This window comes from Nanorana parkeri, unplaced genomic scaffold (genome assembly GCF_000935625.1).
Source record: "Nanorana parkeri isolate BGI_ZX_2015 unplaced genomic scaffold, ASM93562v1 scaffold715, whole genome shotgun sequence".
Classification (NCBI taxonomy): Eukaryota; Metazoa; Chordata; class Amphibia; order Anura; family Dicroglossidae; genus Nanorana; species Nanorana parkeri.
Genome location: NW_017306983.1, coordinates 451,978 through 465,396, shown reverse-complemented (window position 1 = coordinate 465,396; position 13,419 = coordinate 451,978). Strand labels below are relative to the sequence as shown.

Genomic DNA, 13,419 nt, shown 5'->3' with positions numbered 1-13,419 from the left:
CATATGTTTATATATGCAAGATTAACTTTATTGAAGACAAATCCAGACAAACAGTAGACTTTTAAGGAAATCTAGGAACTCACCAAGAGGACAAACTCCGGAAGTCTTGCTCAGTTTAGTTAAGGTAGTTCAGATAATTTTAAAATAATATTTCCAGTTCCACAGTAAGCATTGGTTTTAGGAGGTCTGCCAGTTGAGCAAAGGCCCCCAAGCAATGTTAATGTACGCGGCAGAGAAGGTGGTGCATAATTTAAAATGCAAAGCGACACCTCTGAGTGAAACGAAGTATCCCTGACTTGCAGAACCAGAAGCTTGGATAAGGCCTTCCTAGAACATCATGTTACTGGTAATATAAGGATTTAAAGTGAGGTAACCCGGTGTATTGAGGGAATGCATCAATGGAAAACAAGAGCCCAGGGCAGGTACACTGCACTCTCTGTATGTATTTCTGAGCTGTAGTTTTGGACATTTACTGTACTGTTCCTTGTTTGTATTGAAGAGTACTGACGCTGTCCAAACTGCATGAACTCATTTTAGTTTCATATTTTATTCTATAGTTTGCTAAACAGGCTGAAATGATTTGGTTTTTCCCTCTAAAGACCAAGACATAAAGTTAAAATACATGATGGCCCACTGACCAATGAAGTGGCTGTAGAAATGGTTCATCCCATATTCAAAAAGATGGTGCTGTCTTTAGCAACTATTCACAAAAGGGTGAAGAGTTTGGAGAAGGCAGGAGAAGTGAACAATCTAGGACAGGGGTGCCCATTATGTAGATGGTGATCTACAAGTAGCTCTCAAAGCTGATGCTGGTAGATCACGAAGGGTGTGAATGGCAGCTCCATTATTCCATTTTGGTATATTTATTTATCTGTGCACACATGATGACCTATTAGCCTGAGTCTGCTGAGCCAACCTCCCTGACACCTTTCTGGTGGATACTGGAGGTTGAAGTGCTATGTGGAACATCAAAAGAATATTAGTTTACACAGCTTGTTGCACTACACTGTTTGCAAAATACAGCAAGGTGAGCCAGGAGAGAGAGCACGAGGAGAGACAGCCAGGAGAGAGAGCACGAGGAGAGACAGCCAGGAGAGAGAGCACGAGGAGAGACAGCCAGGAGAGAGAGCACGAGGAGAGACAGCCAGGAGAGAGAGCGCGAGGAGAGACAGCCAGGGGAGAGAGCGCGAGGAGAGACAGCCAGGGGAGAGAGCGCGAGGAGAGACAACCAGGGGAGAGAGCGCGAGGAGAGACAGCCAGGGGAGAGAGCGCGAGGAGAGACAGCCAGGGGAGAGAGCACGAGGAGAGACAGCCAGGGGAGAGAGCGTGAGGAGAGAAAGCCAGGGGAGAGAGCGTGAGGAGAGAAAGCAAGGGGAGAGAGCGTGAGGAGAGAAAGCCAGGGGAGAGAGCACGAGGAGAGACAGCCAGGGGAGAGAGCGCGAGGAGAGACAGCCAGGGGAGAAAACGAGGAATGACAGCCAGGAGAGAGAGGAGAGGCAGCCAGGAGGATGAGCAAGAAAAGACAGTCAGGAGAGCGAGGAGAGACAAGCAGGAGAGTAAAAGCGAGGGAGTTTTTGTTTTTTTTCGTTGGTAAATCTCATGTAGCCGTCATTTAAAAAGTAGATCTTAGAAAAAAAAATTGTGGGCATCCCTGATCTAGGACAATGTTGTCCTAGATTGTTCACTTCTCCTGCCTTCTCCAAACTCTTCACCCTTTAGTGCACAACCCTGTTAGAACCCTGATAGAACCCTGGGGTTCTATGTTGACTTCTGTCCTTTATTGCCCTTTACATCATCATTGATTTTTGCATTTCTCTTTATGTCATGTAGAACAGCCTATAATCTTTTACAAGCAACGTAGTATTTCATGTCAACATTTACCATAGTATCCATATAGCCTATTTAGTGGCATGTAGGGCTGTCAATGGAGAGCAAGTTACAGGGATTCTGCCAAAATTGCATCTGGCAATAATGTTATCAGTTTTGGATATCTGGCCTTTTGTTCTGTTTGTTTAACACCTGTGACAATCCAGAAGTGCTATTTACTAAAGGTGCATAAAGCTGAATATTATTTAAAATAACGCGGTCTCAATAATTGAGGTGTTTTATTCATCAGAGTGTTGTCACCACTGAAATTCATCTACAAGGTAACAGCAACTTTATAAAAACAGCTCCTGAGGAACAAGGATTAGACAATCAAGCGCCAGCTGACCTATCATGTGATCTGTTTTCTCAGAAGTATCAATGGTGATAAAAAAACACTCCACATATCATGTTACCCATCACCTACCTACCTACCTAAACCGCTATTATACAACCAAAAGCCAAAAAATATCATTTAAGACCAAGCAGAAATTTTATTTCATGTTAAAAAGTATAAAAATAAATTATATACACAGCTCCTCGTGTATTGTCCATTACTCAATCAGTACAAATACATCTCATTAAAAATGTAGACTCAAGTACAACATCCTCCAATATTGTATGCTGGGTACCCGAGAGTAACCTGGATCTGGTCATTGATGGTTTGCTGAGTATGATGGATGAGTCCATGTTCGGTTCTTATGTCCTCAGCACATTACTTCTTATGAGTCTGCACTAACTTATTGACAGGTAAGTGTCCGTCCTTCACTTGTGATCGTACCTCTGGCTTGTGTTTTAGAGCAAACACCAGAGCTCGCACCGTCCTTCGGTAGTGAACATTGATCAGGCGGGAACTTTGGTGGAAGACCTCACGTTCAATACATTCGGCCAAAGAGTCGCCAACCTGATTAAAGAGACGGACATAGTAAAATCAGTTTTTTTGTTATCTGACTGACTAAGGACATTTCAGCAATCCTTAATGGATTTGATGTTAAAGTGATTCTTAAAAGGCAGCCTTGCAGAACCTGCAATAGAAGAGGGTCTAAACTTACCTGACCTGCCGCCCATTAACAGCTACAGCAGCCTAAAGAATCTTCATATTCAATACTTCTGGGAGGGTTGGACCTGGAGGGGGCAGAAGCCTGCGACCCCTCCTAGTCCAACACTCCCTGAAGTATTTGGGGTGCCATTAAAATTAAAATTTTTAAAGGCACTGCATTGCACCTCCCTGCACCAACATATTTCAGGCCAAAATTACAATTGTATTGTAAGCACATGGCGCTTGAATAGCTTCAGCCAGGGAATGACAGCTGCCAGTGGTAAGATTCCGCAGACAGCAGCTGACTGTAAATACAGCAGGTAGTGGGCTGGTGCAATAGCCAATAGCAGGCTGACTATTGCACCTGCCCACTGCTTGCTGTGCCCCCCTCCCAGCGTGGAGGAGAGGGCTAGGGGATCCAACCAACTAGTGAATGAGAATAGTTGACAACTATTCTCATTATCGATTAATCATTTAGTTGGTTGCAGCCCTATTTAAAAAATAGTCACTGGGGACATTGGGGGCTCTATTCATAGACAATTTTCAGAACCATTCACCCTACAAATGCACACCAAACAAACCTTCAGAAATATTTGTAGGGTGAATGATTCTGTGAATCTTTCTGAATGTTCGTTCTGTGCGAATAGAGGCAGCAATGAATGTTCTTAGATATATTTTCTTTTCAGGTTGGTTGAATGTAATGTAATACTGCGTTTTGGCCACTAGATGGAGTTGAGTATAGAAAATGGGTTCCTTACCTCCTTTTCTAGGGCTTCGCACAGCATTCGCCTGGCATTGTCACGTAGTTTCTCTGTAGCAGGATCACTTCTTACTTCTATGGTGGGTTTACAGCGATTTTCCCTTAAAAACGTTTCCCATTGTGAGTAGACTTTCGTAGATAGTTCAGATACTTCATTATCAGAGTGTGTCTGCAAGCCCTCCACTGCCTGACCTGAGGGAAGGAAAAAGACCATTACATACAACAAACCACATTACATGTATGTTAAAAACAAATCTGAATCTCAGCAGGGAGAGACACGTCTGTTCCAGCCATCTTTAAATGGCCCAATCTGGTCCCAATGTTTCAGTGCTCTGGTGAGGATTTAACCATTAGGGACCCACTTAGAAGACGACAGCGAGGATCTCCAATGTAGAATTTTAAACCCGTTGGAATCTCTCTGTGCATGCTGGCTCCCAATGAGAAGAGGAAAGGATGGACATGACACAGATACTGCTTCTGTCTAAGAATCAAGAGAAAGAATAGCAGGTCCCAGATGATGGGGAGACATCTATCACCTCCTGTCTAATAACAGGAAATGACCTGGATGTCCCCCCGATGGGGGCACAGCAGTAAAAAAACAAAAAAAAAAACTTTATTAATAGAAACAAAAAAAATACATTTTGGCCACAGTTCTTTCTTTATTCTTCTGCATTGCATTAAAGCTGAACTCCAAGATAAACAAATATTGTCCAAATACAAGAAACACTGGGGGGAATTTATCATTGCAATTGCGAGTGTTTGAACTTGTACGGAATATATTTGCACCAGATTTATGATGCTAGTGTAATGGTGTTGATAAATGAGGTTTAATAGATTCCAGGAAAGAAGACTTCTAACTTCAGGCAAAAAGCTTAAAGTGACATTAAACCCTCAGATGTCTTAACATAAAACAATACTGTAATGTGCGCCTTAATGTAATCCATGGTTGTTTCCCTTCTCTTTGCTGCTCTTCCTTTAAATCTGTATCTCTTCTCATGCTGGGGGGAGAACTTCCCTTTGCAGCTGAGTGCCTCTTCCTGTAGTGCTGGCTCAGGTTGTGAACCTGCACACAGTCACCATGTATCCCTTTCAGAGACAAGGCCGTCTGCTGCAAAACAGAAGTTCTGCCCAGCAGGAGATACGGATTTAAAAGGAAGAGCAGCAAAGAGAAGGGAAGCAACCATGGATTACAGTAAGGCACACATTACAGTATTGGTTTATGTTAAAAAATCTGAGGGTTTAATGTCACTTTAACTGTCGCTTCTTGAAGAAGTGGTCATGGGGACTTCCTATTGTCTTCTTAGGTGATGCTCCAGCTTCAGACAGCCCAGAACAAGTGCAGATGAAAACAGGTGCAAAAAACATGCAACTGAAAAAGTAGTGCAAGCTCTGATGACAGCAGGTGCAAAACACGTGCAGTTGGAAAAGTAGAAACACAGATTTGTACATAAAAAAAAAAAAAAACATCTAAGAGGCTAAAACTGTCCCAATTGCTTTGATATAGTCCCCCCAATGTGTATTTAGTTGAATTCTTGGTGTACTTTGTGTATTTCTTCCAGATCTGTGCAGTAATCCAGTGTGACATTTTACTGTGCTGGAGCTTCCTGTAATAAAGACCAGTCACTGCTACTCCCTCTATGCAGGGTGACTTGTCTTGTCTCCTCCCCCTCCTGTAGTTTTCTGCAGGCAGCTTGTAGTGGGTGAGGCCTGACAGGGCCCCTCCCACAGCTCTGTTCCCTGCAAAGTCAATGTGCAGTACCGCTTTCCCTTTTCAGCCGCCGCGGCTCAGCCTGGCCAGCTGAGTTTGTGATGTTGGCTGACACTTTGTTCTCCCACTCCGGTCCGACAGCCACTCTCTCCCCACCTGCCAGCTTTGAACACCTGATCAGACAGACCCTGAAGAGCATCCTGTGAGAGACATCAGGGCACGGATGCTCACATCCCAACTGTAAGTCACCATTTGTTCCATCTCACAGGGCAAGCCAGATTATGGCTGTCCGCATTCCCAATTGACATGTATTTTCCCTAGCTATGTGTGCCCATCCATCGTTCAGCACATTGGGGTCACCCACGGAAATTACAGGTAGTTGCGCTCCACAGAAAATTGTTTTGTTTTGAATTGTGATACACAGGGTCCCTCCCCCTGCATTCAGGAGCTTTGCACACCATCCCTTAGCAGATAACCTTCTTACCTGTGGTTGTCCTACAGGAGTGCGCTCTTAACAATTGTGTGTTTTTTAGTACAGTGATGATGTCACTGCTATTTTGTACAAGGCTCTGAGTCTTACAACATAGACAAATGCAAGCTACAACAAAAGTACAAATATACAATATTCTATGGTTATGCATTGTAACTCCAAAGAATCAAATTGTAACAGGCGATGGAATGTACAATTGACACTGTGGACAAGCTGGATGTCATTGTGATTTTATTATGTCTAATTGAGAAATAAATATATATTTTATCATTTTATAAGATACATGAGACTTGGAGAATTTCTAACGCCTTAAAAGCCCCATGTAGTGACATTGGTGTATTTGTATCTTTAGGGGTGTGGTGTTAGCTAGATGTATCCCCCAATGGGCCCACACTTGTTAATATCTTAATTGGCAATTGAAGAATAGAATTCAATGAAAGTTTTTGTGACGGGAGTTCACCTTTAAAGAATACCATGTTTATGTTTTATCAGCTTGTAATGAGCTATAAGAGAGGCACGCTGTTGTAAAACATTGATACTTGGCAATGTTAATAAACCTAGGTGTGGCATCGTGTGAACTAAGCTCTGTTACGGGGTTTACCGATTTTTGTCGTTCGTATGACTTCTTCCGAGGGAATTTTCTTCTTCAGCTGCGATAAGGCTTCCAGGAGGTTCTCTTTAGTCTGATTGGGCAGCTCCAGGATACATTTCCATCTCTTTATATCTTCCAGGACCACCACCCTCTAAGAACAACAGCAAGTTAGAAGCACCTAGCAGAAGGAATCCTTACTGATATCAAAGGACAGAAGATATGGAAACAGAAAGTCAATTACATAATAGTTACATATAAACTAGGGATGCCCCGATACCGGTATTGAGTACGAGTACCGATACTTTTTCCCCAGGTACTCGCGGATACCAAATACCGAGTACTGGAAGTCCCATTCAGGAAGCCGGGCGGCATGTAAAGACTCGTCACCCGACTTCCCGATTAGCAGGTAAGCCGTCCCCATGCTTCTCGTCACTAGGTGATAAGAAAGCATGAAGCCGGCTTTCTGGCCAATCAGGAAGCCGGGCGCCGCGTCATTACACGGCGCCCGGCATCCTGATTGGCCAGCTTCCCGAACAATCAGAAAGCCGGGCAGCAAGTCATTACACGCTGCCCGGCTTCCCGATTGGCCGGAAAGCCGGCTCCATGCTCTCTCGTCACAAGTGACGAGGGAGCATGGAGCCAGCTTCCCGGCCAATCAGGAAGCCAGGCAGAGTCTAGTGATGCACTGCCTGGCTTCCTGATAACAGAAGTATCGGTCTAGGTATCAGAGCATTTGGGCGAGTACAAAAAAAAAAAAAGTCTCAAATCATCTTGGTTGGGGATGTTTCCCACCATCAATCATAGCTCAGGCCAAATCTTGGTGGTGAATATGTTGGTAGTTGCATGGAAGAACTTTATGTAACAAATATCTGCTTTAACCACCTCCGTACCAGTATATTTAATCCCCTTCATTCCCAGGACATTTATCAGTTTTCATCACTGTAATTATTAAAAAAATTATCTGCCAAGTAACACTGTACCAAAATTAATTTTATAGCATTTTTTGGGGAACAGATGGAGTTGGGGTGCAAGTAATCATTATTTTCATAATCAATTAGTTGGCCGATTATTTTTTTCGATTAATCAGATAAAAAATAAAAACCATCCTTAATTTAAAATAAAATACACAAATGCCATGTTACAAAGTTTACTTCAGAAAAAAACTGCATGCACAATTTTTTGCAATCGCACTGCACTGTAATGAACGGCATAGCAGTACCGTGCGTTCCGGTGCGGGCGATCACACCGTGGGTGGGAGACACGTTTAGGGTGCCATTGAAATAAATGGCACTGCAATGCCTCCCTCAGCAGAATTTTTCCGGCCGAAACCAAAAACTACTTCCTTCCCACCTTTTGTAATTTGCTTTTTTTAATAATTGTATTGTAAGCACAAGGCGCTTGAATAGCTTCAGTCGAGTAATGACAGCTGTCAGTGGCAAGATTCCACAGACGGCAGCTGAATGGAAATACAGAAGGTAGTGGGCGGGTGCAATAGCCAGCCTGCTATTGGCCATTTCAAATTGCAATAGCAGGCTGGTGTGCCCACTGCTTGATGTGCCCTCCTTCCACCAGCAGGAGAGAGCTAAGGGATCCAATCAACTAATCCATAAAGAGAATAGTTGGCAACTATTCTCATAATCGATTATTTGGTTGCAGCCCTAAGATAGAGCTTTATTTTGATGGTATTTAGTCACCGCTGGGGTTTTTTGGGAGAAAAGTCTGCATTTAAAGCAAACAAACTGTATTTCTTTATATTATGTTATAAAGCATACGAAATTAAAAATCGTCCTTCCAAAGTTTAGGCCAAAATGTATTCTGTTACATTTCTTTTGTGCGTGGAGGAGAGCCCCGGGGAAGGGCGGTGCGTGGAGGAGAGCCCCGGGGAAGGGCGGTGCGTGGAGGAGAGACGCGGGGGCAAGCGGTGAGTAGAGGAGAGCCCTGGCGGCAGGAGACAAAATGAACTTCAGTCTTGCAGTTGTACAGATTCCTCTCCTCTACTAAAATTGTTTACTCTGATGTCACTTCACACTGGGAGCTTCTCACAATGTGCATTAGAAGCTGCAGCAAGTCCGATAGAGCCCGCCTCATTTCCTGGCTGGAGGACATCCAGCATCATCTAGGTCTTTTCTTACCAAGCCCTACTATCCCTGTCCTGCCCTTTCATTCATTGGACTTCAGTTCTTTCAATCACGGAGTCTCAGCATCACAGGTGGGGGTTACCAAGGGTGGGCTTCATGCAAATGAAGAATGCCTAGAAACACCAACTCCTTTGGACAGACACCCACCAATCAATACATTTGCACAGCTTCTTCCAGAAAACAGCTTGTATCGGGGCTGAGGGCTCTCGAGAGGCATACTAAGCCAGGGCGTTGTGATGTTTTTTAGAAAGCTGAGCACAGAACCCTGATGACCCCTCCCACCAGCCGTGATCTGCCTGCATTGCGCAGAGAGGCACAGAGACCCAGTGCAAACACTGCTCTGATACAAGTAACACCAGTGTGAACAAGGCCTTAATTACAGACAGTCAGTCACACCTCCAACACCACACATTGACAGTAAGCTATGCAGAATCAACAGCATGTGAAGCAGAATTTGTGGTTGTGGCCAGCACTATAGTCACCTTCAAGGAGTGCAGGGTGGCCTGGCTCAGGGGACCTTTCTTTTTTACAACTTGACCCGTCTCCTCCGAGGCGTGCGGCTTGGGGTTCCTAATGATGAACCTGTCCATGTTATGAGCACTGTATTACTATTATGCGTTCCACGGTAGTTGTCCACTTCCTGTCCCTACTGTGCGGCGCGCAGTTCCGGATTCCGCAGCCGCGCCTTGACATCACGCGCGCACGTCGTTGGGTTTGAAGGTTTCCTCTTTATCCAACCCAGCGTCGGGCGTGCGTGACGTCTGGACGCAGCTTGCAGAATCCGGAAGTGATTGAGAGGAGAAAGATGGCAGCTTCGCAGATATTCTGCAGCGCAGTGTTGTTGTTTTGTACCTGGGGGGCTCTGGGCTCTTTGGACACCGCCCTGGGGGACAGCTCGTCCTGCCACCATGTGTGTGAAGGTACCTACCCCCTGCACACCTACCCTGAGGTGAGTGTGAGACCAGCTGGAGGAACACAAACACAAGGAGCTCCGCCTCCTCCAGCTCCATTCCGTAAACATAACATGGCTGGAACACATTACTGTACCCAACTTCTCAGGCCTTCGTGGAGCTTCTGTCAGCGGCGTATTCTGGCCTCGGGCCGTTAGTCCTCGGGTTATCAGTCAGAAAGGAATACGTTAGACCTAAAGCCATTGGGTTTCTATTTCTGTGTACATGGTTAGCTGTTCGTACGAAGTGCCATGCCTGGAAACTTTGCAATGTCAGTGAACCTGAGACTAGGGACGAGACTGCACTGAACTGGAGGCAGTGATTGCATTATGCTTAGTGCTGCACAGGGAATTAAATGGTTACATAGTTTCAGCAACATATGGTGCCAACAATGGTGTGCTCTGATAATGATTTCTATAGTAATATGTTCTTCTAAGCAAGCATCATTGACTTGACAATATGCAGACTAACAAATGACAATCCTGACATTAAATGTACTATAAATAGGCAATAAAAGGATAGTGGATGCACTACATGGGCAATTGTGATAATACATGGGCAATAAAAGGCTAATGGTTGTAATACATGGGCAGCAGTTGAGTGATCCTGATGATAAGAAAGTGGGCAGTCCTGCAGATATTCAAGCAGGGCAGTCCTGATGCTATGCAAGCGGGGCAGCCCTTGGCATAGGCAAGCAGCCACGTGGGCAGCCCTTGGCATAGGCAAGCAGCCACGCGGGCAGCCCGTTGGCATAGGCAAGCAGCCACGCGGGCAGCCCGTTGGCATAGGCAAGCAGCCACGCGGGCAGCCCGTTGGCATAGGCAAGCAGCCACGCGGGCAGCCCGTTGGCATAGGCAAGCAGCCACACGGACAGCCCGTTGGCATAGGCAAGCAGCCACACGGACAGCCCGTTGGCATAGGCAAGCAGCCACGCGGGCAGCCCTGGGCATAGGCAAGCAGCCACGCGGGCAGTTCTTAGTCCTGGGGAAATGCAAGCAGCCCGACGGGCAGTCCTGGAGACATGCAAACAACTACATCTGTACTTTGTCCCCCCTGCTGACACCAGAGCTGGAGCTGTGACTGAGATCAGTGCTGGTGTTTCCACTCCTGTGCAGGGTAACCCATTTACAAAATGCAACCGTGTGTATACATCATCTCAGCCACAGCATAGTCACACTCGATATTTTATTTTTTTTCTTGTAGTTTAAAGCAAATACAATAAATGGTGCACCATATAGATAATTAGCTAATTATCAGCCTATATATATTAAATACATTCGGCTTTAAGTTGGCTGTATATTTGACACTCCAGAAATAAGGTAATGGGGAAAAAATTCATTCAAAACCTGTCTATATAATTCTCTGGTAAGAATGTTGTTCGGGAGCCATCTGCAGCCGATCACACATCCACTGGTCTGCTTCCACTAACCTGCTGAAATATGGTTACCCTAAGAAACTGTGTGTGATTACTGTTTGCACTGTTACTTCTGTATAACAAAGTCTTCCATGTATTACCTAGGCAGTGTGTGGCACATTGAAATGGAAACACAGGCTTGGTATTCCAAGTAAGAGAAATCCTTATGATAAATGTAAACCGTATAAAAGATAGTATTAGCAGAATGGGAATTACTAATGCATGGGATGGACAAATCAATAACTCAACCTAACCACTCAACCATCACATTCTCAAACAATTCATCCCCACACAGCTACCTCCTCATGTATCACTGGCCCCTCCCTATTAGATTGTAAGCCCTCAGGGGCAGGGCCCTCCTTACCATCTTGTCTTGAATTGGATTGTAATATCTTCCTTATATTGTAAAGCGCCGCACAAACTGTTGGCGCTATTTAAACCCTGTATATTAATAATATGGAATCCAGGATTTAGTCTGTCCAATCAAGGAACTGGCAGCATTTTTTTTTTTAGGAGCCAGCTCAGTTGACAACAACTAGAGAAATCCTCAAGAGTTAGGTGCCATCTGTAAATTATAAGGAGCATTGGCTACCTGGCTCCTGGGATTTGTCCAGCCCTGACTTTTTGTATGATCATTATATTATGTTTGGAGACAGGAGGATTATTAACACTTCTGACAAAGATTTATATCCATGTTTTGATAAGGGCTCTACTGTGTATCCTCACGTGTGGTCCTAGTCAAATATGCCATGCATGTCTAATACCTTAGGGTTGTATTCTGACGTAGATAACTGTTGTGTTTACCATTTCTCTACAGGAGGAGGAGCTCTTTGCCTGTCACAGAGGCTGTCGTCTTTTCTCTATCTGTCAGTTTGCAGGGATCGGAGAAGACTTGAACAAGACGAAGCTGGAATGTGACTCAGGTGATGAGACATACAAGGGAAATATTTGCAATTTGTTAGACAAATATCCTGAGGTATTTTTTAATGTTGTGGAATAACACTTGGCAACCAATTACAAATCAGCCTTTGTTAGGCTAGCAGCACTGCACTGTAATGTTGGTAACTTTGTATTACTGGATCCAGTACTGGATTACATTTGTTTTTATAATCTACTCTGTTATAAGCTAAGTGAAATCCATTCATATGGAGGGCAGCCAGAGATAAGATGCTTTTAGAGGTAGTACACTACCCTAAACTGTGTGGATGAAATGATGGATCAACTGTCAATATTGTATTGTCACAACACAGGCTTGGTTTCACACATTTTTCTGGATATGTAAAAAAAGAGACAACATACTGATCCCATGCAAGGAACTGAAGTTATGTGCCGCAGATAATAAATGAATAAAAAAATATGGAAATCTTAACAATACTGAAAAGCAAAATAACACACAGGCACATGAACTTAATTCATATAAACAATTTGACAAGGGATTGGACAGGGGTAATGATTGTTACTGCACAGCAGTTGGGGAGAGCTTGTATCGCTCCTAGAGAGAGGCCGCAACATCCATGTACAGTGCTATGTATGTGCTTGTACACATTATTTTAATTGTTCAGTACCCATTGTAAGTCATATCTGAGACACTGTTACGCGGCTTATTTTTTTTTATAACGTCTATCCTTGCTGAATGAATGACATTTGCCGTTTGCCTACAGCTTGTACAGAAGCCTACCCCCAGTCCAATGAGCAGTATGCTTGTATCCTGGGCTGTAACAGTCAGATGCCTTTTGCAGAGAAGCGTCAAGAAGAGGTTGGTGTTGCATTGGATTTATCCTTCTAACATATTTTGCTTTATGTATAATTTTACGAAAGCAACTCTACCTTTTATGCCTGTTTTCATGATAACAAGTATTTTATTATCATTGGCAGCTGTCTGATATGGTGCCTCGTATACATGTCCTTTTTCCTATGACTATGGTGAGAGCTTTCTGGAGTGACATGATGGATTCTGCTCAAAGTTTCATGTCGTCATCCTGGACGTTCTATATTCAAGCAGATAATGGACAAATTCTAGTAGTAGAGGTATGTGCAAGGGGAATAAACTATAAATCTTTACAGTGATGTCATAAAAAAATAAAATAAATATATATATATATATGTATATGTATTTCTCATTAAAGAATCACTAACACTTGCATACATCTATCCCAAAGTGAGGAGGGATCACCTGCTATTATTTATGTATGTGTGTAAATGTTAAAACCTATAATTGCAATTTTGATATGGTGTGTACTCCACTGTCATTAGGAACACCACCTTCCCCACGATTCTTAATAAGGAATCCACAGTAACTACTAGAGATGCACTGATACCGGTATTTCGGTACTGATATTTTTTTACGGTACACGCCGATACCGAATATCGATACCGGAAGTCCCATTAACCTCCCTAGCGGTAATCCCGAGTCTGGCTCGGGGTGAATTTTCCATACCAGGAGCGGTACACCCCGAGCCAGACTC

At 43.9% G+C, this 13,419-nt stretch overlaps 2 protein-coding genes across 2 annotated transcripts in view; one reads left to right on the top strand and one right to left on the bottom strand.

The window, feature by feature from the left end:
- Positions 1-2,570: 2,570 nt before the first annotated feature.
- TCEANC2 (transcription elongation factor A N-terminal and central domain containing 2) lies at positions 2,571-9,232 on the bottom strand. Its single transcript, XM_018563995.1, has 4 exons — positions 9,073-9,232; positions 6,462-6,603; positions 3,661-3,854; positions 2,571-2,767 (listed from the first exon to the last, which is right to left on the bottom strand). Exons 1-4 carry the CDS (start codon positions 9,178-9,180, stop codon positions 2,579-2,581), a joined length of 633 nt encoding a protein of 210 aa, XP_018419497.1. The 5' UTR covers positions 9,181-9,232; the 3' UTR covers positions 2,571-2,578.
- Positions 9,233-9,331: 99 nt separating this feature from the next.
- Positions 9,332-13,419, top strand: part of TMEM59 (transmembrane protein 59) — a 9,852-nt gene continuing 5,764 nt past the window's right edge. Inside the window, exons 1-4 of the mRNA XM_018563987.1 lie at positions 9,332-9,539; positions 11,772-11,877; positions 12,616-12,710; positions 12,830-12,982. Coding sequence (XP_018419489.1) covers positions 9,396-9,539; positions 11,772-11,877; positions 12,616-12,710; positions 12,830-12,982 — 498 coding nt within the window. The 5' untranslated portion in view covers positions 9,332-9,395. The remainder of the gene's footprint in view (positions 9,540-11,771; positions 11,878-12,615; positions 12,711-12,829; positions 12,983-13,419) is intronic.